The sequence below is a fragment of the Gossypium arboreum genome, chromosome 10, assembly GCF_025698485.1.
Source record: "Gossypium arboreum isolate Shixiya-1 chromosome 10, ASM2569848v2, whole genome shotgun sequence".
NCBI lineage: Eukaryota > Viridiplantae > Streptophyta > Magnoliopsida > Malvales > Malvaceae > Gossypium > Gossypium arboreum.
The window spans coordinates 14,189,254-14,214,756 of NC_069079.1; the positions used below are offsets into that span (position 1 = coordinate 14,189,254).

The 25,503-nt window shown below is 33.9% G+C and overlaps 1 protein-coding gene across 1 annotated transcript; it reads left to right on the forward strand.

Moving 5' to 3' along the window:
* The first annotated feature begins 513 nt into the window (after positions 1 to 513).
* On the forward strand, positions 514 to 6,042 carry LOC108453292 (T-complex protein 1 subunit gamma). Its single transcript, XM_017751317.2, has 13 exons — positions 514 to 704; positions 792 to 853; positions 1,100 to 1,172; positions 1,299 to 1,366; positions 1,477 to 1,546; positions 1,785 to 1,853; positions 1,961 to 2,032; positions 2,144 to 2,217; positions 3,498 to 4,160; positions 4,228 to 4,353; positions 4,532 to 4,636; positions 4,722 to 4,796; positions 5,650 to 6,042. The coding sequence occupies exons 1-13, from the start codon at positions 680 to 682 to the stop codon at positions 5,839 to 5,841; spliced, it is 1,674 nt and encodes a 557-aa protein (XP_017606806.1). The 5' UTR covers positions 514 to 679; the 3' UTR covers positions 5,842 to 6,042.
* The last annotated feature ends 19,461 nt before the right edge of the window (positions 6,043 to 25,503 follow it).

A 25,503-nucleotide genomic window follows, 5' to 3' on the forward strand; every position in this document is an offset into this window, starting at 1 on the left:
AAGTTGCACCTTGAACTTTTCAGGCCGGATCAAACGGGATTCAAGTTATACAACTCTAACAATATTAATTATGGTTAGTGATTATAATTATGATTTAGAAATTTATTTCAACGTTCTAGATTTACTTATTTATATAAAAAATTATAATAATTTATCATAATTTCATGTGAATGAGAATAAAAAACAAATTCTATAATCAAGAAAAATTAGTAAAGTGTACTTCTAAATAATTATATATTCAGTCAACCAAATATTTAAACCTTACAAATTCCATCTAAATAAACCAAACATAATAATGTAATATCCCATTTGTAATCCTATTAAGAAATATAATTTTAAACAAAAGTACCAAATGCTTTTTAATATTATTCCAATTTTTAATTATCATTATAATCCTTAAGCAACCCAATTTACAAGAGCGAAAACACAAAGGCAAAGAGAAAACGAATTGGGCCTCTCGGCCGAGAACTCAAAGGAAGCCCACAATGGGAGCTCATTTTTCAAATCTCCCCTTCCCAATTTCCCCTTATAATAAACAAAGAGAAAAAAAGTGGGGGAAGAGAGGGTTCATTGTTGTAGTAGGGTTTTTCACTGAGAAGAAACTAGAAACATAGAAACCCTTTGCAGATTTGTTTGTTTTCAACAGTTTTAAGCTCTAATACTAACGAAATCGTAAATCATGCACGCCCCGGTTCTCGTTCTAAGTAAGTTTCTTTCCTTTCCTTTTTTTTTAATGCATTTCAATCTCAAATGGAGCTTTTAGATTCTAAAAACATCATTTAAATACGCAGAGGATTCGTTGAAACGGGAGTCTGGGACGAGGGTTCACCATGCTAACATCCAAGCCTCCAAGGTCTTTCATTTCTTTCGTTCCTTTTTTTTAATTTATTATGTTTCTACTTTTTTTTATATTAATCTGAAATGAAATTGCCGAATAAGCTGCTCAAATTTTAAAAACAATGTAAACCCAGTTTCTGTTCCTGAGTTCTGACTATGGGCTTCATCTATCTAAGAAATCAGGCATCCACATGCTTTGGATCTTGAATTTGATTTTCATTTGTTGTCTGTCCAATGTTCACTTACCCAAAAACCTTTACAGGCTGTTGCTGACATTATTCGAACAACATTGGGTCCTCGATCCATGTTGAAAATGCTCCTTGATGCTTCTGGAGGTAATGCTTTTTAGCCATTTTCCGTGCAGCTGTTTTTGGATTTCCCAAAAACATTTTATTACCCTTTAAATGCACTCTTGTTCAACAAGCAATTAAGTTTTTTTATATGGTTTTGGTTTCTACCAGGTATTGTTGTTACTAATGATGGAAATGCTATCCTACGCGAGTTAGATCTTGCACATCCAGCAGCAAAGGCATGTTATTCCACCATGCTTATCTATTTGCTTTAGCATGTGAATGCCCTTTTCGCCTATATTTGTGTTATTTTCATTCTTTCTTATCCTTTTGTGGTTGGTCTTGGCAGTCAATGATTGAATTGAGCCGTACCCAAGATGAAGAAGTTGGAGATGGAACAACATCTGTCATTGTTCTTGGTATATCTTTATACTGCAGAATGCTGTTTATGTGCTATGTTTGATATTTTTTAACATAGTAGTTAATATCCAGTTTTATTCTTTTATCTATAAGATGTTTTTTTGAAGAACTGGTAAAATTTTCAGAAGCTCAATGGAATTTTAATTGCTATGGGTTCATGTGTTTATCCATGATTTAATCAACATGTTAGGATCCAATTGCCTTTAGTACTTATATTTAGTGTACTTTTTGGTGCAGCTGGTGAGATGCTTCATGTTGCAGAAGCCTTTATTGAGAAAAATTATCATCCTACGGTTATTTGTCGAGGTAATGTAACTTAGAAGCGCTGCTAGATTCTTAACCTCTGTTTTTGAACCATACCTCTGCTTTTGAACCATAACTTAGCATTGAATGAAGAATCCTTTCATTTGCAGCATACAATAAGGCTTTGGAGGATGCTATTGCCGTGCTTGACAAGATTGCAATGTCTATTGATGTCAAAGACCGTATGTTTCTCTTGGGAACTTTTAGATAATTTTTTAATCTTTTATCCCCCTGTATGTGCATCTTTAATATCTTTGGGTTGTCACATTTTAGCTTTTATGTTTGAATGATAGGTGCCACAATGTTGGGACTTGTGAAGAGCTGTATAGGGACAAAGTTCACTAGCCAGTTTGGTGATCTGATTGCCGTGAGTTTCTTCTTTTTTCTGAAGATTGTTTCTATGCGCGTTTTGATTATAGATTTATATGCATTTGCCTTTGAATTGGCATGGCCATTAATCGTTTTCCTTGTTGCAACTGACCTATGTTAGACTAATCACCTGACCATTCTATTGTTTGATTATTTAGCAGTTTGCTCATATTCAAATATGAATAGAACTGATTCCCCTTCTTTAGTTCCAAATAATTAATATTATGTTAATCAACATTAGGGGAAAAACATTTATGTATGGGAATCAGGGAACATTTAAAACTGTAAATAAAGCAACTGTAGTTACATGCTCTGGGTATTTGAGTATCTGATATGGTTGTCTCTGTGTATGGCTATCTTTTACTAAAATATTCAGACTTGTAGATTTGGCTGTAGAGTGTTCAGAAATAGGAGATGTAGACTATTTTTGGTTCAGTTTGTGGATTGATTTTTTTTTTCACATGGCCCGGCAATTTCCCAATGCTTTCTCTGTTCATTTTCTTCATTTTGGTGTTTGGTTTGGCTCTCATGAAAGACCATGATTGTACAACATTTTCCAATATCAGACATGTTTTACACACTTAATTTCGTGTTGTGTTGACATGGGAATGTTGTCCTAGAATTTGAGTCCATGTAACATTGATAAAACTGTTTTAATTAAGTTATTTTTAGATACAATTAACAATAATAATCATACCTTTTTTTTCCTTAGCTGAAAATATGTCCTATGTGCCTATTTTTTTGATTGGACCATCAAAAAGTGGTTCTCTAGGCATTTAATTAAGTTAATTCTTGTTGTGCCTCACCATTAGTATGGAAAATTTGACACTTCAATTGCTTCTCCAATAGAAAATAGCTTTAAACCTTTACTTAGGATGTCTCTGTTTTTTTGCCTTCATTTCTTTCAATTGCCATGCTTTTTTAATTTGTATGCCTGTTATTAGATTTCACTTAATTTTGATACGATGCATCTAGTGAGTGGAACTGTAATCTACTGGACTGCCACGTTTGTGAAAAAGATATTCTACTGATACAAGAGAGGTTGTACGAGCTTATAAAATAATGCTCCTCAATTCAATGTGGTTCTTCATCTTTGCTTCAGTTTATTGCACTGTAGCTCAGGAATTATCTCTTTAGTAGTCATTTAGATTCTGATGCAAAGCACTTTCATTCCTTTCATGATGATTTTATTCTATTTTAACAGGAGTTAGAAGTGAAGTTCTTTTATGTCATATTTTTATGGTTAATTTCTATAGCTACATTTATTTGAACATCCAGGATTTGGCAATTGATGCAACTCAAACAGTTGGAGTTGACCTTGGGCAAGGGCTGCGAGAAGTTGATATTAAGAAGTACATTAAAGTAGAGAAAGTACCAGGTGGTCAGTTGGAAGATTCTAAGGTCCTCAAGGGAGTGATGATCAATAAAGATGTAGTTGCGCCTGGCAAAATGAAACGAAAGATCGTCAACCCACGTATTATTCTTCTTGACTGTCCCCTTGAGTATAAGAAAGGGGAGAACCAAACAAATGCCGAGTTGGTTAAGGAAGAAGATTGGGAAGTTCTTTTGAAAATGGAAGAAGAATACATTGAGAGCCTTTGCTTGCAGATTCTGAAATTCAAACCAGACTTGGTGGTTACAGAAAAAGGACTTAGTGACTTGGCATGCCATTATCTTAGCAAGGCTGGTGTCAGTGCAATTAGGAGGGTGAGAAAGACTGACAACAACAGAATCGCAAAGGCATCTGGAGCTGTTATTGTGAATCGTCCTGATGAATTGCAGGAATCCGATGTTGGTACTGGAGCTGGGCTATTTGAGGTTAAAAAAATCGGGGATGAGTTCTTTGCATTCATTGTTGATTGCAAAGATCCAAAAGCTTGTACGGTTCTCTTAAGGGGTGCTAGCAAGGATCTCCTGAACGAGGTTGAAAGAAATTTGCAGGTAAGTGATCCAATGTGCTGCTTTCGTCTATTATCAAATAGAGTTCTGAAGCTTGTTTCAATTACAGGATGCCTTGTCTGTTGCTAGAAACATAATTAAGAATCCGAAACTTGTTCCCGGAGGTGGTGCTACAGAATTAACCGTTTCTGCCACATTGAAGCAGAAGAGTTCATCTGTTGAAGGCATAGAAAAGGTGCTTGATACTTTCATGCATAACATTGATCATTTTAGTTATAGGATTCTGAATGCTAACCTTTCTTGACATTTGAATATATACTTGGAAACGTCAATGCCTTTAGATATTTAGTTTTGGTAATTTCCTGATCTTTTTGTCTCTAGCATGCTTATTATATTCATTGGTTGTGTAACAGTGGCCGTATGAAGCTGCTGCTCTTGCTTTTGAAGCCATACCACGTACTTTGGCACAAAATTGTGGAGTTAATGTGATTCGGACTATGACTGCTCTGCAAGGAAAGGTATGGATGCTTCTAGAGTGCTGTTATACACTTTTGACTATACCCTTTACTTTAGGATTTCCATTTACTGAAATTGTGATTGTAGCATGCAAATGGTGAAAATGCATGGATTGGCATAGATGGCAACACTGGTGCCATTGCTGACATGAAGGAAAGAAAGGTATGATGAAATTTGCACTTTTCTTCGAGTATGGTGTTGGTCCTCAAATTTTCACCTTAATTTCACTTTCCACCTTAACTTTTCTTTGCTGCAAATTTCACCCTAAACCTTGATTATGTGTGACCATTATGTTACACCATTCAAGATGTTAATAAGGTGGACTGGTGGACAACATTGTCCACATTAGAGCTATGCAAGATATCTACAACCATATTGAATAGAAAAATCACCATTTTTCTTTTATTAAAAATGAATTGTTAAGCAAATTTTGAAAAAAAAAAGGTGTATTCTGTGAGACATTTATAGGTTAGTATACTTGCATGGTAATGTACAGAGAAAAAGATGGAAAATAAAAGAGTGATTCTATTGCCAAGTTTGAGAAAGCAAATGCATGGTGATGCATTCTGGTTTTTAGGTGTCAAGTGAAAAGTATTATATCTCAACTGCTATGACCTATGCTGCTTGACTCATCATATTTTTTTCTTGTAGTAACCATGTCCAACGCACTCGGACATGGCTACAAGAATATAACCCTCCAAGGATCCTCCAAATACATGGAAAACTTAGCAAGAATTAAACGTACACGTCCGATACATACCTGTATGTGGCATTTACACTCGAATTCGAGTAACATAAGCTAGGGTCTCATAAATAAAGGTTGGCTGGATACCCTCCAATGCATCAAATTATGACCCTTGAACATGTTGGAGAAAGGTGATGGAAGCATCTATTAAATTCGGATATTTGATGCATCACAATGTTCGTTTCAGTTGACTTTACATAGGCTACTCTGTTGATTGTTGTTGAACTTAATAAATCGTTTGTGAATGAATGTTAAAAACATTTGTGTCAGATTTGGGACGCATACAATGTGAAGGCGCAAACATTTAAGACAGCGATAGAAGCAGCATGCATGCTTCTACGAATTGATGACATTGTAAGTGGGATTAAGAAGAAGCAGGCTCCTGGAGCTGGCCAAGGTCCATCGAAACCCAAGGTCGAGACTGAAGCAGATGCGGATGGTGAGCAAATTCTTCCTGATTGAAGATACTGAATCACTTAAACTCACCCTTCGCTTTCAAACTGTTTGATGAAATGATGGGTTTGTTTTGTTGAAGATGTTTTAAGGGATTTGTTGAGCATCTTTTGCTTGTATTTTTGAGAATTTTAATCTGTGGTTGGCGTTAGCTTTTAAGTCATTTTATCTTTTTACTATTTCATCCTAATTTACTTTCAATTCCTTAAATGCGTGAAGTTATTAAATCAGTTCTTTTAAAGTATTAAGAATAAAAAAGAAAAAGAAAGAAGAGGTGGATTAGTTTGTTATTTAATTCAAATATTTAAGTGCTTTTATTTTAATATGTTATAAAACACTGAGAGTAGAACCAAGTTGAGGAAGCATTAGTCACCAAATTTTTTGAGTTTTGATCCATGAACCATGATTAAACTAATCAAGTGGTAGAAATCAAATTTATCAAATTGTGCAACATCAAAATGAATTTGTTTATCTATTGCTAATGGTACTTGAAAGTAATTAATTTAATCTCTTAAATTTTAAATTTTATTTTAATGTTTTGAATTATTCAAAATGAAATTAACTCAAATTAATTGCAAGAGTTTTTGTTTGCTTTTAGTGTAACATGTAAGATTTAAAACGTATAATAAACATAATTTGGGTTTAGTTTATAATTATTAAATATGAGTTATTTGATTTGTTTTTAATTTAAAAACATAAAATAAAATTTAAATTTTTAAGGAGATTAAATTAATTTTAATATTATAGTAACTAGTCAAAGGATAATTTTTTTACAACTTATTTAATTGATTTTGATGTTTTGAAATTTAAAATTTTAATATTGAAATAATAACTAATTTTAGAACTTTCAACAATGAGGTAAACAAGTACAATATGAAAAAATTTCAATGCATTATTTTAATTTCTACCTCTTTTCATTTTAATCCTCTTTTTTTTTTAACCTTAACCAATACTTAAAATATAATTTTTTTATTGACCAAAATGAAAGGGACCTTGAAGTTGGGTGACCAAATGAGAGTAAAAATATGATGTGATGTGTACAATTAACTGTCATTAGATATTTAATGCTTAGGTGATTGAAATAAAAGTGTTGTAAAAATTGAGTGATCATTCACCCTAATTTTTCTTTTATATATGTTTAGTTTGAAGTTTCTCGAAGGATCCAGTTTGAGTTTTGTAAAGTGAGAAAATAGATATTAGGAGAGCTTTTTTTTCTTTTCTTTTTGGGTTTTGTAAAGTGTGTATAGCATCTCAAGGCAATCATTTGAATAAATAGGGTTTATTTAATCAGTCAAAATTGACTTTATTCTTGAAAAATTGTGAAAAGTTTATCTAGTTAAAGCTTAGTGATCTAGATTCTAAAGGTAAGATAATAGAGAGATTAAATTCTTTAAGACTATCTTGTAAATAGGCTTTGAATTTGAGTCAAATGTAGGGGATATCAATTATAAATAGAGGTATCTTCTTCTCGTTTTGTATATCTTGTATCATTCTTTACTTATCGATCAAATTAGGAGCATTTACTCTAAAGTTTTGTATATCTTGTATTATTTTTAGAATAATTTTTAGAAAATTGTAAAATATATAAATATAAATTCAAAAAGTTATAAAAAGAATGAATTTTTTTAATTAAAGTATTAGAAAATTTCAAAAATAAAAGTTGAAAAGATATATATGAAAAATTTAAAATTAAGTTATACTTTAGAAACTAACAAAAAAAAGTCAAAATTCAAGGTTTAATGCCTCTTGGCACCGGTATTATTTTTTATCAGATTCACCCTTTACACTATTTTAGTTATCAGTTTGGCTCCTATACTTTCATTATATATATCCCGTTCGTTACTCATTTACATATTTCCTTAAATTAGCTAATGACAATGCCAAATGAAAGAAAAAAATCTTAAATAAAAAAAATCATTAAAAATCCCCCAAATCATACAAATATGGAAAAAACCAACAAAATCTTATAACTTAGAAAATTTTTAAATTTTTAAAAATCATAATCTATTTTATAAATTATAAAAAATATAATTATAATTATAATTATGTGAAACCTAACAAAAAGAAATAATTTAAAATATTTCATAAAATTTTAAAAATATCGTTTATTTGGAATTTAGGGTTTTTTTTAAAAATCTTAAATTTTTATGATTTTTTTATATTTTTAAACAATCATGAGTTCTTTAGTATAAAAGTACCATAAAATTTTTGAAAAAGGGTTAGAGACGAATAAAAGAATGCCTAAGGATTTTTTGAACATTTTGAGAGCACGAATGCTTTTTTTTTTGAAAAAAAAGACATGTTTAAAAGTCTAATTGATTTGTTAATTTATGGATTTTTTCACATTCTTTTTCCATATTTTATAATTTCATATATAGATATGATTTTAAGTAATTATTTTTTCTACCGTATGAGGAGAAAACTTTTATATGTTTCAGGGTATATTTAACTAAATCTATCCAAATGAGCCAAATTTTAAAAATTTTATGGTATTTTTACTAAAAAATTCAATATTCCTAAAAATATAAACAAAGTCATTAAAATGCAAAAAATTCCTAAATTTTTTATAAAAAATACAGTTATTTAAAATTTCATAAAATTTTAAGATTTCCTTAAAAAAAAAACTAGAATTCCAAACAATTTTTTTAAATGAAAAATTTTAAATATTATTATTTAAAATTTCACATATAAATATATATTTTTATAATTTTCAAAAATAGGTTATGATTTTTTAATAATTTTCTAAGTTTTAAGATTGGGGTTTCAAATTTTTATGGTTTTTCGATTTTAATGACTTAAAAAAAGAATTTTTACTTTAGTTGACACATGACAACATGTCGTTGGGTGATTTAACTTTTTAACCGAAAATATGGTTGAGTCATGGGGTAAACAAAATGACAGTATAGAAGCCAAACTGATAAAAAACGGCACGGGTACCAAAGTTGTAATTTATCTATAATACAAGAGTCTAAAGAGGTATTAAGCCAAAATTCAATTTGTGTATATATAAACTCTAGATAAATGCAATAATTTTAAAATATATTTTGAAAAACTCCGGAAAAGTATATAAAAATTATTTTTATTGAAAAATTAGTTAAATTTATAATATTAAAATAATATATAAATTTAAATATATAAATTCTAAAAGTTTTGCAAAAAATAAAAATATATAATTCTAAAATATTCTTAAATTTTTAAATAATAAAAAATATTCAATTTAAAATGTAGTCAAACTGGTAATTTTCTAAATTGTTTACTTATTTTACTTATTTTTATTTTATAACTTTTTTAAATTTTTGAGAATTTAGGGTGAATTCATATATATTTAGTATACTAGGAGCGTACTTTTTTATTCCACAAGCATCTATAAAAATTGACATGTGTCTTTTTTAAATATTTATTTTAAATATTTTACTATATCTCTATAAGACACTTGTCAATCTCCTACCCTATTTGTAGAGTTTAAAAACTATACTTGGTAGTGTACCAAATAATATCCATATATATATATATATATATATATATACACATGGACGGATCTAGGATTTTACTCAAAAGGGGCGAAACATCTAAAACGAATGACATTTTTTTAACGTAAAAAGTGTCAATTTTTCTCGATACTTTTTTCTTATCAAACAAATCAATTTAATATATATTTTTAAAAAGTATGAACGATTTAACTATAAAAACTAAAAGAAAAAATCACACTATATAAAATTAAATATTTCTTTCCAATATGAAAAAAAATAACTAATACTACACTAAAAATTTCATAAATATCATTACAATTCTAAAAATTAAATTAAAAAACTTGGCCTTAGTCCTATTTATCAATACTAGACATCCTAAATCTCTACTTTTTCATAAGACTCATCAATGATAGAATCTGTCGAAATTTTTTGAGCTATCTCTTTTTCGATATATGCCATTAAGTAAGTTGAAATAAAATCATCCTCCATTTTGTTGCGAAGCATTGTCTTTACAATTTTCATGGCTGAAAATGCTCGTTTGGCTATTGCAGAGACATGGGAAGAGTTAGCATAAGACGAATAATTCTATCAATAAGAAGATAAATACTTGACTTATTTGTCTTAGCTAGCATTTGACACAACTCGGCAACTGTAGAAGCTTTTTGCAACTCCATGCTTTGATGAGCATTAAGTTGAAAATGTTCCAATTGAATCTTCATGTGTAGCTTTTCTTACTCCGTAAAATCATCTAGATAAAAATCATTCATAAGCTTGCGGATATCTTCCACTCTAAAAGCTTTGTAAATATCACATGGATACAAAGCGGAGCTAAAAACAAGTAACTCCACTACTTTATCATTAGAGCGAGAATTCATTTCTGTTATCAATGAATTGATACCAGCAATGAATATATCAAACCGATAGTGATGCTCAATTATGAGGTTATCTCTCTGGATGCGAGACCGACCTTGACAAGCTTTGTACGGAGCACTTAAATTGGGGACATCTATCTCATGATCTTTACAAAATAATTTTACTTTCTCAAACAAATTTTTGAGCAAGAAGAGCATTTGAACTTGTGAATTTTTAACAAGTTGTGAAGAAGTATCGATACTCGAGACCAAAATATTGATACCTTGCGAATGGAAAGTTTTCAAAAATTGAAAGTAGCTAAATTTGGTATCGATACCCATACACTAGTATCAATACTCATGAGAAAAATATTGATACCACTACAAAGGTATCGAAAAACATTTTGAATCAAAATTGGCAGAGAGCTAAAACTGTATCGATACTTAATTCATAAATATTTATACCTACTTGTTTAGTATTGATACTCACGTTGGGTTTCAAAAATTTTTAAAATGGTTATTATTTCTTAAATAATTCTATTTCTGATATTTATTTAAATGTTCAATTAGTCATGACTTCATCTCTAAAGGTTGATAGTGGTAGTCGTTGCTCTTATTTGAAACTATGTATGCATGTGTATAAGTTTTGATAGTTGTTATAGCAACTTGTAACTTAGGTCCAGGGACCGGACTGGGTGAAGGGTGTTACAGTAATTAATCTTTGATTATGAATTATCCTACTATAATATTTAGTGAGCATCTAGCTAAACTTCATAATTGCTTGCATTTTCATTGTTAGTCACTTTATCACCTAAGCTCCGTTAGGTTTGATCGTCAGAATATTATGTGTTCCGTTGTAACACAAATATTACAATTGACCGTCACACTTGTAGATAGTCTAGTTTATTTTTAAGCAATAAATATTAATTATTTATAAAATTTAATTAGAATATATAAACTATATTTAAATAATTAAATATAACTATTCTAATTAATACATTTGTATTATTTTAAAAAATATTTTTTATTTTTAATTAATAATTTTAACACATTTGTAATTAAGCACCAAGAAAAAAATGGGAAAGTAGTACTATATTGTTGAAAGGGTGAAAAAGTAATTAAGCACCAAAAGTGCTTTTGGTAAAAGAAAAGCTAAAAATTTTAGCTTCTCCTTTTTATAAGTGTTTTTCACAAAATAAAAAATTTCAGCCAAAAACAACTTATTTTTAAGCAATACTAAACAAGGCCTTAATACACCAGCTCAATTTTTATCATTAAAACAATAACAAATATTTTAATTAGACACTTTTGGTGTGTAAACTACGTATTAAATAAAAATTTCCAATTATACATTAAATAATAATACTTTTGCATTTAACCTTATACAATTACACATCTACAAAATAAATTAAAAATATAATTCTTAAACCTTTCTCTTTAATCAAACACAAATACGACACTGTCTACTTAAAACAATCAATAGTATACTTTAAAAGTTCAATTTTGCCTTTTCTTAAAATTATTTACGATTTATCTCTAAAATTTTAATTTTCTACTATTACTAAAATTATTTAGGAGTTATTTCTAAATCTACGATTAATGTCGTTAAAGATTTTTTTAAATGACCAATTTCCACTATATAGGCATCGAATTTTAGATTAAAATTTTCTTCTCCTTATTTTACTTCTTCACATCCATTTTCCTTACAAAATTTATAGTTATACAAAAAATATTTACTCTTAAATAATATTATAAAACTTAATACTTATGTATTATTGTGTGAATGCATAATATAAGTAATTACATAAATTAAATATTTAAATTCATTAATAGTATATAAAATCATTCTAACATTCTTATAATTGTCATACTTCCAACATTTAAACTTCATAATCTAAATAAAACAAAAAATAAAACTTCATTACAAACAAACCTTAAACCTATCTTTATTCCCTCCTAACGATAGGCTTTATCAACTCTACTTCAATGCAGCAATAGAGACATTTGACACCAAATTCAACCTCCCCAACCACTTCATATATGTACCGTGAACAGTGGACATTAAAGAATTCCTCCCTATTGCATAACCCTCACTGTAAATATGCAATCGTGTTTGCACCTTCAACATTCAATATTTCCCACAACAAATTCCCACAACTAATCCTTATCCTCCTATCTAAATCTTTTTTAAAAAAAAGTAACATATTTGCTACACCTTCCACCGTTGCTAGGTAAGGTAAGTCACCCTCACCCAGCACCATAAAACATAATGTCAGTGTATAAATAGTCAATGGAATAGTTTCCTTGGTCGTCGCTACGCGCTTCAAAATACCTTCACTATAACACCCTAAACCCGACCTAAAAGTGTAGACCGAATCCCAGATGTTACATTGATCACCAAAGTGATCATAGGTAGACTTTTTCAAACAAATTGTCACATAGAACCAAAACATTTAATCGATCAAAATTCAGTATATAACACCCCAAAATATTTGTTTTTGTTTCTGTAAATAATTGGCACAAATCTGTATCTACTTCAATGGTTTAGTGTTTTGGGTGTGTGTGGGAGGTCCTAAGTTCAAGCCTTAGCTTTGGCTAATTTTGATTATTTTTGGAATTAAGCTCTAACTTTGTTTAATGGGTTTATATTTAGTTATTTGAAATATTATATCAGAATAGGCTTGCTAGTCTGATGGTTAGAGGGAGCGAGGGTTTATTGGAGGTCCTGTGTTTGAAACTCTACAAAAGTGCCATGTTAATCTTTTTGCTTGGTTCTCTCTTAGAGTCTTGAGAGTGTGGGATTCTGAGTAATGGGATTGGTTAGAGGAAATTTAGGGATATGGGAGCATAAGTTGGTTTTTGTTATCATCTTTTTTCTCTTTCTCTTCCTAAATCTCCAAAATAATTCTGACGTCATATATCTTCCTCTCTTTCTCTACCGATTTTTTCTTCATTTTTTTTCCTCTTTCATTATTTTCTTTTTCTGTCTTTCTTCTATCGGCACCTATTTTTTTTCAATTTGTGGTTCCTCTATTCAAGATTTTTCAGTTGGGCAAGTAATGGTAGTATTTTTAATCGAGTAGGGTGTTCTTCTTTGGAATCGATAGAATGATTTGTTCCCTTTTCTATTTAGTAACGAAATTGTGTTTTGGTAGTAGCAAATCAAGAAGGTTGTGACATTATTGTTGCGGAATTATAGTCAAACCGTTTGTGGTGTAGGGGTAAGTGAGGAACGCTTACTTAAACTGTTGTCGGTTTTATGAGAATACATTTATTTGAGAATTAAAAATTGATTATGGAAGGTTTTTGGTATCGATTTTAGGTTCTGGAAGGCTCGGGATAGTTTTCGCATTAAAATTGTATCAGGTGTATAACTGAATCGCAAGAAAATACGTTTACAGCAAAAGCCAAAAATCTTTCTGTCAAAGCCACACGGACGTATGGTCACCGTCTGGTAGGCCGTGTGCCATAACACGGGCGTCTAATCAATGAGGCCAGGTCGTACGCGCAAGACACGACCGTGTGATGGCCAAGTAGGCTGTGTGCGACATATAGACTAGACTGATTTGGGCCGTCTAGGCCACATGGGCGTGTGGGTCCACACGAGTAATCCACACAGGTGTGTGGGATTCTGGGTCAGGCCGTATGATCCACACGGCCAAGGCCAAATTGGGCTGTGTGGTCCACATGGGCGTGTGAGCCCATTTACCTGAAATGATTCTTAGGGTTGCACGGGTTACCCAAGTCGACTATAAACTTACTGTAGGGTCATTTACCATTACCTAGACCTCTAAATATATAATCTGAGCATATGTGATGCATGATAAATTATGCATGATTACCGATATATATACGTATGACTGATGGTTGCATAAAAGCATGACATATTGTATGTTTACATTACATGGGGATAGGATGATGATATTTGGAGGAAGTGTACTGAAAGGCTTTAAGCCTATTATCTCGCAGCTCAGCTGCAATATACTGAATATGTGCCGCATTCGGTACTACGTGGAGTGTAGGGATGGGTGGGTGCTTTAAACCCCACATGGAGTGTAGAGATGGACAGAAATAGTGTGTAAAGGCTGGTGGCTAGGACTCTATTCACTGATTACTGTTTGCATTATTGTTACTGTGATAGGCTAAAGCCCTAATGTATATCTAACACTGAACTGAAATAGGCTAAGGCCCAAACTACTGTTGAAACTGTAATGGGCTTAGGCCCCAGAGTGCATTTGACTGTTTACTGGTAATTAACTGTATGTATGTTTTCTGTGGGGATTACACACTAAGTTTATGTAAACTCACCCCTTCCTGTTAATCTGTATAGGTAATCCCCAGACTTGAAGATTCGGTGCAGCGAAGGACTCAATGGTGGCTACACATATTTTAAATTGCTTATTCTCGTATATGGTTTTATTTCTTTATGGCGTATTTTTTTGTGGTTGGACTGTTTTGCTTTAACTTTGAAAATTTTAACTGCTTTTACGGACTTACAACTATAACATTAACAAAATACAAATTTTCTAAAAACTAAAGTTTTCCATAAAATGAACAATTTTACTTAACAATGAATGATTTCCAGAGCATCCGCTAAAAAGATACGTTTGAGACAAATCAACGGATATGCATTATTCTGAGTTAGTTAAATGTTAATAAATGAAAATGGTTTTTATCATCAACTTAGTTTCAATCACCCTATTAAGTGACATCCCCAGATTCGACTATAACGTCCAGGCCGGGTTTAGGGATGTTACATTTAGTGGTATCAGAGTCATGTTGCAAAACTCAGCTGTAGATTTTAGGTTTTAAAACTTGGTTTCTAAGAACTGATTTTCAAATGATTTGATTGAGTATGTAGAACACCGAGTCTCCAGTGTTGATCCTGTAAGTCTTTTGACACTGTGATAAGTTTAAACTGAAAATACTATAAATAGTATATTTTGAGACTACAGTAGGTAGTATACTATGGAAACACTCTAGTTAGTGTGTACTGAAACTGTGGTGAAACTAGTAGAGATTACAGCATATGAAAACAAACTCTGAATTATTAAAACTGCTTTTACAAAACTTCTGTTAATAAATACTGAAACTGTAACTGATTCATAAAACTGTTAATGTAGTTAAATCCTGAATCTACAATGAGTTCAAGAGGTATTCGTGGATATGGTACTAGAAGCCGAGGTAGGGGCCATAGAGGGGCTCGAACTGAGTCATCTTCCCTAGGTAGTATACTAAATTTAGAGACGAGTAAGACACTAGTATCATCTGATATCGAGACTGGGTCTCAAGATCACATGGCTGGGGACGACGCATTATTCCAAGCTATGTTATACTAGAAAGGATCGTTGGACCTAATACTAGATTTGGGGGCTATGGGTCGATTACAGAACAACTTCGGTCCAATGGAACTGAACTTTTTAGAGGTGTCACTTGAGCTACCCCTAATGTGGCCTAGTACTGGATTGAGGCCACGGAGAGGATTATGATGACTTAGATTACACCTCTAAATAGAAATTGAAGGGTGTAGTCTCTCTGTTACGAGACGCGGTTTATCAATGATGGCTGACCGTTAAGGAAGGCACTTAACTCGAACGTCTGACCTGAGAGTTCTTTAAGACCACCTTCCAGGGGAAATATGTACGAGTCAGTTATGTGGAAGCTCGTAGGAGGGAGTTTCTGAATCTTACTCAGGGGGATCGATCAATAACCGAGTATGAAGCTGAGTTCCTAAGATTAAGCCGCTATGCGCGAGGTATGGTGGCATTAGAGTATGAGAGGTGTGCCCGCTTTGAGGATGGCCTCAGAGATAATGTGAGAGTTCTGATAGCTTCATAGAGGGAGCGAGATTTTTCTATTCTGATCGAGAATGTGAAGATTGCCAAGGATGTTAATCGCACTGAACACCAAAATAGAGACAAAGAGAGGGGTAAGAACAAGAGGGATTCAAAGCCATCGAGTTCTGTGCAGAGGCCTAAGAAAAAGGCCAAAGCTAATGGGCCAGTTAGAGTTGGACCCCCTGTTGCTCTTACTGGATTACAACTATGTGGAAATTATGGTAGGGACAATCAAGGCGAATGTTAGAAGAGGACTAAGGCGTGTTTGAGGTGTGGGTCACTAAAGCACCACATTCGGGAGTGTCCGCTAAGGACCGATCAGATACAAGCTCTGGGTACTAGCATTGTACAGCCACAGAAGGTAGTTTAACAGCCACCTAGGAACCGTGGTTAGGCTAGAGGTGATAATGGTATGGGCCGTGGTCAAAGAGTACCGGGCAGAGGTGCTGGACAGACTGAGGCAATGTAGTTTGCTCTTGTTTACGCTGCACGTTGCCGAGAGGACAGAGATGCTTCAAAAGTCATCACGAGTACGTTTCTTATTTATGATGTGCTTTACACTTCATTGATAGAAATAGGATCTACACATTCCTATACAGCTAGCACGGTGTCTGAAACCTTGGGGATTCCAGTTGATAATACTTCAAGTGATGTTACTATATTGAGTTCGTTGAGGTAATCTATAAAGGTTAATAAGTTATTCAGAAATGTATAGTTAGAAGTTTAAGGGGCGATCTTTTTAGCCGATTTAATAGAGCTTACGTTTAGGAAGTTCGATCTGATTCTTGGGATGGAATGGTTGGTCAAGCATCATGTAAACTTGGATTATGCATTTAAGAGGGTCGTCTTGAGAACTGAGGAGGATAATGAGGTAGTTGTGATTGGCAAGCGTCGAAACTACTTGGCTAATGTGATTTCTGCACTGGTGGCTGAGAAACTAGTTAGCAAAGGATATGAGGCGTACTTGGCCTACGTAAGTGTTTTCACTTCTGGGGACTCTACTATAAAGGATATTCGTATTGTAAGGTATTTTTCAGACGTTTTTCCTGAGGAGCTACCAGGTTTACCTCCGAATTAAGAAGTAGAGTTTGGGATTGAGCTTTTCTCTGGTACAGCTCCGGTGTCTATCGCTCCCTACAGAATGGCACCAAATGAGCTTAAGGCTCAAATTCAAAAGTTGTTGGATCGTGGGTTCATCCGCCCTAGTGTGTCTCCGTGAAAAGTACCGGTACTATTTGTTAAGAAGAATGAATGATCCATGAGGATGTGTCTTGACTACAGACAACTAAATAAGCTAATCATTAAGAACAAGTATTCATTACCAATGATCAATGATCTATTTGACCAGTTCCGAGGGGCGTCTGTGTTCTCTAAGATTGAATTACGTTCTGGGTATCATCAGTTGAGGGTTAATAAGGTTGATGTGCATAAGACAACATTTAGGACTCGTTATGGTCACTATAAGTTCCTAGTAATTCCATTTGGACTAACTAATGCACCGACAGCTTTCATGGATCTAATGAAATGAGTGTTTCAGCCTTACTTGATCAGTTTGTAGTGGTGTTCATCGATGACATACTGATTTATTCGAGGACTGAAGATGAGCATGACGAGCACCTCAAAGTGGTTCTTCAGACTTTGAGGGAAAAACAGCTCTATGCTAAGTTTAGCAAGTACGAGTTCTGGTTACGTGAAGTAATATTTTTGGATCATGTGGTGTCTACTGAGGGGATTCAAGTCGATCCTCGAAAGATTGAGGCAGTATTGGATTGGAAGCAACCTAAGAATACGTCTAAGATCCGTAGTATTTTTGAGCTGGCAGGTTATTATCGACAGAATGTGGAAGGCTTCTCATTGATTGCAGCACCCTTAACTAAGCTGCTACATAAGGGTGTACAGTTTGTCTGGTCTGATGAGTAGGAAGAGAGTTTCAAGAAGCTCAAGACTGTACTGACTGATGCTCCTGTTCTAATACAGCCTGAACTTGGGAAGGAGTTCAAGATTTATAGTGATGCATCACATGTCAGTTTGGGATATGTGTTAATGCAGGAAGGTAAGATGGTAGCATATGCTTCCCGTCAGCTTAAGACACATGAGGCAAACTATCCAACGCATGATTTGGAGTTGGCCGCCGTAATCTTTACATTAAAAATTTAGAGGCACAACCTGTATGGTGAGAAGTATATCATCTACACTAATTACAAAAGCCTCAAGTACCTCCTTACTCAAAAGGAGCTGAATTTTAAGCAACGTAGATGGGTTGAGCTGCTTAAAGAATATGACTGTACCATTGAGTACCATCCGGGTAAGACTAATATGGTGGCTAATGCACTGAGTCATAGAGCTATGACTGATCTAAGAACGACATTCACTCGACTTAGCCTATTCGACAATGGGAGTTTGTTGGCTGAGCTAAAAGTTAAACCCACTTGGGTTGAGTAGATTCGAGGTAAACAGTTGGAGGATAAGTCACTTAAGTTGCGATTTCATCAGGTTGAGAGTGGCAGCACTACTAGTTTCGGGTTGAACTCTGAGGGTGTGCTATTTTTTCGAGGTCAGATTTATGTTCCGAATGATACTGATTTGAAATAGTCTATTTTGAAAGAGGCGTATAGTAGCCCTTACGCTATGCTCTCAGTGGGAATAAGATGTACCGAGATCTTCGAGTGTTATATTGGTGGCTAAGATTGAAATGAGAAGTTACTGATTTTGTGGCTAGATGTCTAACATGTCAGCAGGTTAAGGCTGAGCATCAGTTGCCTTCGGGTTTACCGCAGCCAGTTAAGATTCTGTTATGAAAATGGGAGCGGGTAACGATGGATTTTGTTAGTAGGTTGCCTTTAACACCCACTAAAAAGGATTCAGTATGAGTCATCGTGGATCGATTAACCAAGTCTGCACATTTTATACCGGTTTGAACTGATTATTCTTTTCAGAAGTTGGCGAAGCTCTACATCTCTGAGATAGTGAGACTGCATGGGGTACCAATCTCAATCATTTCTAATAGGGATCCTCGTTTACATCTTAGTTCTGAAAAAAGTTACATGAGGTTCTAGGTTCGAGATTAGTCTTCAGTACTGCGTTCCACCCTCAGACCGATAGTCAATGTAATAGGGTGATTCGGGTATTAGAGGATATGTTGAGGAGCTGTGCTATCGACTTTCGAGGTAGTTGGGAGGATTATCTGTCGTTCGTCGAGTTCACCTACAATAATAGCTTTCAGACGAGTATTCAGATGACACATTACAAGGCTCTGCACGGTCGTAAGTGTCGTACTCCTTTGTGTTAGACTGAGTTAGGCGAACGTCGAGTTTTGGGTCTTAAATTAGTTTCTGAGACTAAGGATAAGGTTCGACTGATTAGGGATCATCTGAAGGCAGCTTCTAATAGACAGAAGTCTTATGCTGATTTGAAGAGACGTGAGATTGAGTATTCTGTGGGGGACTTTATTTTTCTTAATATCTCAACATGGAAGAAGGTTCTGAGGTTCGGTCACAAGGGCAAGTTGAGCCTTAGGTTTATTGGGCCTTACCGAATTTTGAAGCTAGTGGGACAGGCCACTTATCAGTTGGAGCTATCTCTTGAGCTAGACCGTATTCATGATGTGTTCCACGTCTCAATGTTGAGGTATTACCGCTCTGGTCCTTCTCATATTAGTCCTGTGGAAGAGATTTAGGTTAGGCCAGATCTAACTTTCGAGGAGGAGCCGATTCAGATTTTGGATTGCGATGTAAAGATTCTTCAGAAGAAGTCTATTCCATTAGTGAAAATGCTGTGGCGGACTCATAACATCGAGGAGGCCACGTGGGAGCATGATGATGCAATATGTCAGCAGTATCCTTATCTGTTCTAATCAGGTAAATTTCGAGGCCAAAATTTTCTTTTAGGGGGTAAAATTGTAACGCCCCAAAATATTTATTTCTGTTTCTGTAAATAATTGGCACAAACCTGTATCTGCTTCAATGGTTTAGTGTTCTAAGTGTGTATGGGAGGTCCCAAGTTCAAGCCCTAACTTTGGCTAATTTTAATTATTTTTGGAATTAAGCTCTAACTTTGTTCAATGGGTTTATGTTTAGTTATTTGTAATATCATATTAGAATGGGCCTGCTGGTCTAGTGGTTAGAGGGAGTGAGGGTTTGTTGGAGGTCTTGTGTTTGAAACTCTACAGAAGCGTCATGCTAACCTTTTTACTCGGTTCTCTCTTAGAGTCTTAAAAGAGTGGGATTCTAAGTAGTGGGATTGGTGGGAGGAAATTTAAGGATATGGGAGCATAATTTGGTTTTTCTTATCATCTTTTTTTTCTCTCTCTTCCTAAATCCCCAAAATAATTCTGACGTTAAATCTCTTCCTCTATTTTTCTACCGATTTCTTTTTTATTTTTTTCCTCTTTCGTTATTTTTTTTTGTCTTTCTTCTAGTGGCATGTATTTGTTTTCAATTTGCGATTCCTTTATTCAAGATTTTTCTATTGGGTAAGTAATGGTAGTATTTTTAATCGAGTAGGGTGTTCTTCTTTAGAATCGATAGAATAATTTGTTCCCTTTTCTATTTAGTAACGGAGTTGTATTTTGGTAGCAACAAATCAAGAAGGTTGTGACATTACTGTTGCGGAATTATAGTTAAATCGTTAATGGTATAGGGGTAAGTGAGGAACGCTTACTTAAACTGTTGTCAGTTTTATGGGAATGCGTTTATTTGAGAATTAAAAACTAATTATGGAAGGTTTTTGGTATCGATTTTAGGGTCTAGAAGGCTCAGGATAGTTTTTGCATCAAAACTGTATCAGGTATGTAACCGAATCACAAGAAAAAGTGTTTTCAGTAAAAGCTAAAAACTTTTCTATCGACGCCTATTATCTAGCAGCTTAGCTGCAATATACTGAATATGTGTCGCATTTGGTACTACGTAGAGTGTAGAGATGGGTGGGTGTTTTAAACCCCACATGGAGCGTAGGGATGGATGGAGATGGTGTGTAGAAGCTGGTGGGTAGGACTCTGTTCACTAATTATTGTTTGCATTACTGTTATTGTGATAGGCTAAAGCCCTAATGTATATCTAACGCTGAACTGAAATGGGCTAAGGCCCAAACTACTACTAAAACTGTAATGGGCTTTGCCCTAAAGTGCATTTGACTGTTTACTGTTAATTGACTATATGCATGTTTTCTGTGGGGATTACACAATGAGTTTACGTAAACTCACCCCTTCCTGTTAATCTATATAGGTAACCCCCAGACTTGACGGTCCGGTGTAGCGAAGGACTCAACGATGGCCACACATATTTTAAATTGCTTACTCTCGTTTATGGTTTTATTTGTTTATGTGGTATTTTTATGTAGTTAGACTGTTTTGCTTTAACTTTGGAAATTTTAACTGCTTTTACGGACTTACAACTACAACTTTAACAAAATACGGATTTTCTAAAAACTAAGGTTTTTTATAAAATGAACGATTTTACTTAACAATGAATGATTTCCAAAACTTCCGCTAAAAAAGATACGTTTGAGACAAATCAACGGACATGCGTTATTTTGAGTTAGTTAAATGTTAGTAAACGGAAATGGTTTTTATCGTCAACTTAGTTTCAATCACTCTATTAAGTGACATTGCCGGATTTGGTCATAACGTCCAGACCGGGTTTGGGGGTGTTAGATAGTAAGTAGAATTACAGTTAAGTTAATTATATATAACCAGAATCAAATAAATAAATAAAAATTCAAATCGGAACTTGTACCACAACTTAATAAAACCTTACAGTTCAAAAACCAATAACCGAATAGAAACTAAAAATACAAACTGATAATTTACTTTTCACTGAAACTGTCTGAGACCTCCGCATACCGAGTCCAGCGTCAGAATTCAGAAAGTACCTGAAAAGGGAAACACTAAAGGGGTGAACTGCACGAGCTCAGTATGAGTTTAAAATAAGACAAGTGACAAAATTAGGGAATTCAAATCCGTAGCGCAATAGATTTACAAATACTCACAGAATTAAAAAACATACTTGGAACTAACGTCCCAACAGAACATATCAATCAGAGCACACCAAGTTTACATAGGAAACTCAACATAATTGTTGTTTAGACAAACAGAATACAGTCAACTAATCTTACAGTCAGATCTCATATACAAATACGAATAAAATACAGCCAAGTGATAAAAACCACCCATCCAGCCAACACACCTTTCCGCCCCCTATCACACCCCATAAGAGCTGATTAAGCTCATCCAACCAAAACACACCGCATAGGACCTCGAAAGGCCCATCCATCCCTACACTCCATGCATGTGGACTAAGCCACTCAGATATTAATACGTAGCCGAGTTGGTGTATGTGCAGTACAGTGTAATACGGTAATCCGTTGTATAGACACGTTGCAGTTTTAACTGCCATACCAGATAATAGTACGCAGAAAACCTACAAACATGTAATATAGTGCGATAAATCATTGTACGAGTAAATTGCAGTAGAACTGCCAGGTCATAATAGAATCAGACTCCCTTCTCTTCGCAAACCCATCCAAAACTTTACTCAATGCAAGTGCATGTATGTGTACAGAATCACAGAAAACAATAAGCTTATCCACAGATAGTCGGACAGAAACAGATATGCACATATACACCCAGCTAACCGGGTTTAGAGTTAGACATCTCACACAACAAATTCAAATATTATATAAACAATAGCCTAAATCCAAGTCTTACCTACTCTTACTAAGGCTTAGCCAAGGGTTGAAGCACACAGACACATTTTCATATCAGAAACACACACAGAACCAAATTAAGTGCCTTAGAACCACATACCCGTGTGCTTTGGCCGTGTGAAAATGCCTAGGCCATGTGAGAGGTCAAAATCCAGTGTGAAGAAGGGCACACGGCCATGTGACTGAGGCACACGCTCGTGTGGACCAGGGACATGGCCATGGGAACAAGCCATGTAACTCTCTGTCCAATTGAGCTAAAATAGAGTACAGGGCAAACATGACTGTATGAGGCTCTCACACGCCTATATGCTCATCAAACACAGCTATGAGTCTAAAACACACTCTCATGTAAGATCCCTAAATCCCCAAATTAGCCACACGATTGTATGGCACCAAATCACTCAAACCATAATTCCCAAACACATACACCCGTGTGCCCAGGGGACACTGTCATGTAAAAAGCAATAAAATCCCCAAATTGAACACATGGCCGTGTGGCATCCAAATTAACCCGAAAAACCCTAATTCCTAAAAGCACACGACTATGTGAACTGGCACACGCTCTTGTGGCTGCCCATATGGTCACGAAACTACTTCGGAACAAGCCAAAAATGCCATTTCAACCATCGAAATAGCCCAAACCTTCGCAATGATAGGAGTATGTTAGGATATGTAGTATTCCCCAAACCTTTTTCAACAACTAACACCCAAAATCGATAGTTTAGAGCACACTCAAGAATTACCGAAATAATAATTTGTAAAAATAAAAATAGACAAGATTCGAATATCATACCTGATTCGACGTCGGATGAGCAAAATTCTTTTATATATGCGCAGTGAAAACCGTTTCCCAAGGGCAAGAAAGAAAAAAAAATAAAAAAAAATAAAAGAGAAAACAAATACTTAAAAAAATAAAAAGAAAATAAAAATAATAGAGAAGAAGAAAAGAACGTCCCAGAGAAAAACAAAAAAAATAAAATAATTTTATTCTAAATTAAAACAAAACAAACAAAACAGAACAAAAATATTCCTCCAAAAAGTTTACACAAGGAATTGAACCTGAAACCTAAAGGTTCACTGACACTCACTCCACCACCAAACTAGCAGACCTATTCTGACACTTAAGCGCACAACTAAATACAAAAGCACACCCTTCTCTCAGACCCTAATTGCAAAACCCAAAAACTTCTAACCTTAAAATTTGAGGTGTTACATTCACCCTCAACCACTTTTTCATGATTTAAAAATATTGAAGTTCTCAGCATAACTAGGACTTGAATGTTGTCAGCGTTAGCAAATCACATAATGCATTCTCATACCTAAAGTCTCCTTTCAATTTCCCATACATTATGAAATATGTTGTTCAAGTTTACTACCCTCAACTCTTTATCCTGGTTCATTGTTTGCCTCATCTACCTACAACTATTTCAATGAAATCATAAATAGAAACCAATTAGCTAACTACCAAAATACATCACAAGTAAACAAAACAAAAATATTGTTGACTTCAAAGCCAAACCAATAAAAAAAAACACTCATCTATCCCTAACACCACAATTGAAAGGGTAATTACATTTTACTGTTATTTTAGTAAGCTTCTATAAACCAACCAACTATATAATAAAAAAACATAAATCTTAACTATTTCACTTCAAAAATAAAAATCTTATTATTAATTACAACTTAACTCTTTACATATGATGCCCCAAACACTTAAATCTTAATCATACTTGCATTTCAACTATGAAACTTCTACAAATAATAAAATCCATTTAATCTCTACAATGATTTACAAACCCACCTCAATAGTAGACTTTCAATTGCATCCGTACCTGGTTGAACGCATCGAGAACCAATATTGGATAGGATATCGTCCGGCAAAGAAAGTAGTCTTGATGGTTGCTCTTCATCGATTCTAAACCTTTGCATTTCTTTGTTCTTTTTCCAATAAACTACTTGATTACAATACTTGGTGACCAGTTAAGTAACCACAAAAAACCAACCTTTTCTTGACTTGAATGCACAACAACGATTGACGCTTTCTATACCTTGACAACTCTTCTCTCTTGGACGAAATATTTGTCCATTCATCTATTGTTCTTTGTTTTAAACTAAGTATGAAATGCAATAATGTAATAGAAAATTTTAGTTTACACTCATGTCTTGTTGGAATGAAACTCATGTTAAACATGCCTTTCTTTTTTATTCTTTATATTCTACCTTTTGGGGAGGTTAGAGTTTTCATGATTCATTCCCATTTAATGGAACTAAAATTCAAATTCCATTACCTATAACAATTAATAAGGTCATATTCAACCTTATCAATTCCAAAACCATTTCATTAAAATCTTCCTTTTAAGCCAAAAATTTATTAATAACCTAACTCTTATTGTTTGCCTAAACTAAAATAACTAACTTGACCAATATCTTTTTATCAAGGGCCCAATGTCTGGATAACTACTACAACATCCTATTTGGCTAAAACTTAAATGAAATGGTGCGTTTAATAAACAATATTTTGAGCATTTCTCACTTCTTTCTTTCATCTGTTGTAATTGTTGCTTCATCTTTTTCTTCATAGTTGGCAACCACACTAATTCGCCTTCATTTCATCATTGGACACCATTGTTGACTAGCCATCCAAGACCCTTTACTTACCCTCGTGGGATCCAACATCTTTCGCATAATATGCAACATTCATCCTTCTAGTTTTTCATTACATCGAAAATGAATTCTCATATCTAATTACTTTTTCCATTTATTTCACATTCTCTTTTTTCATTTAGAATATTATAATGTTTCAAACCATTA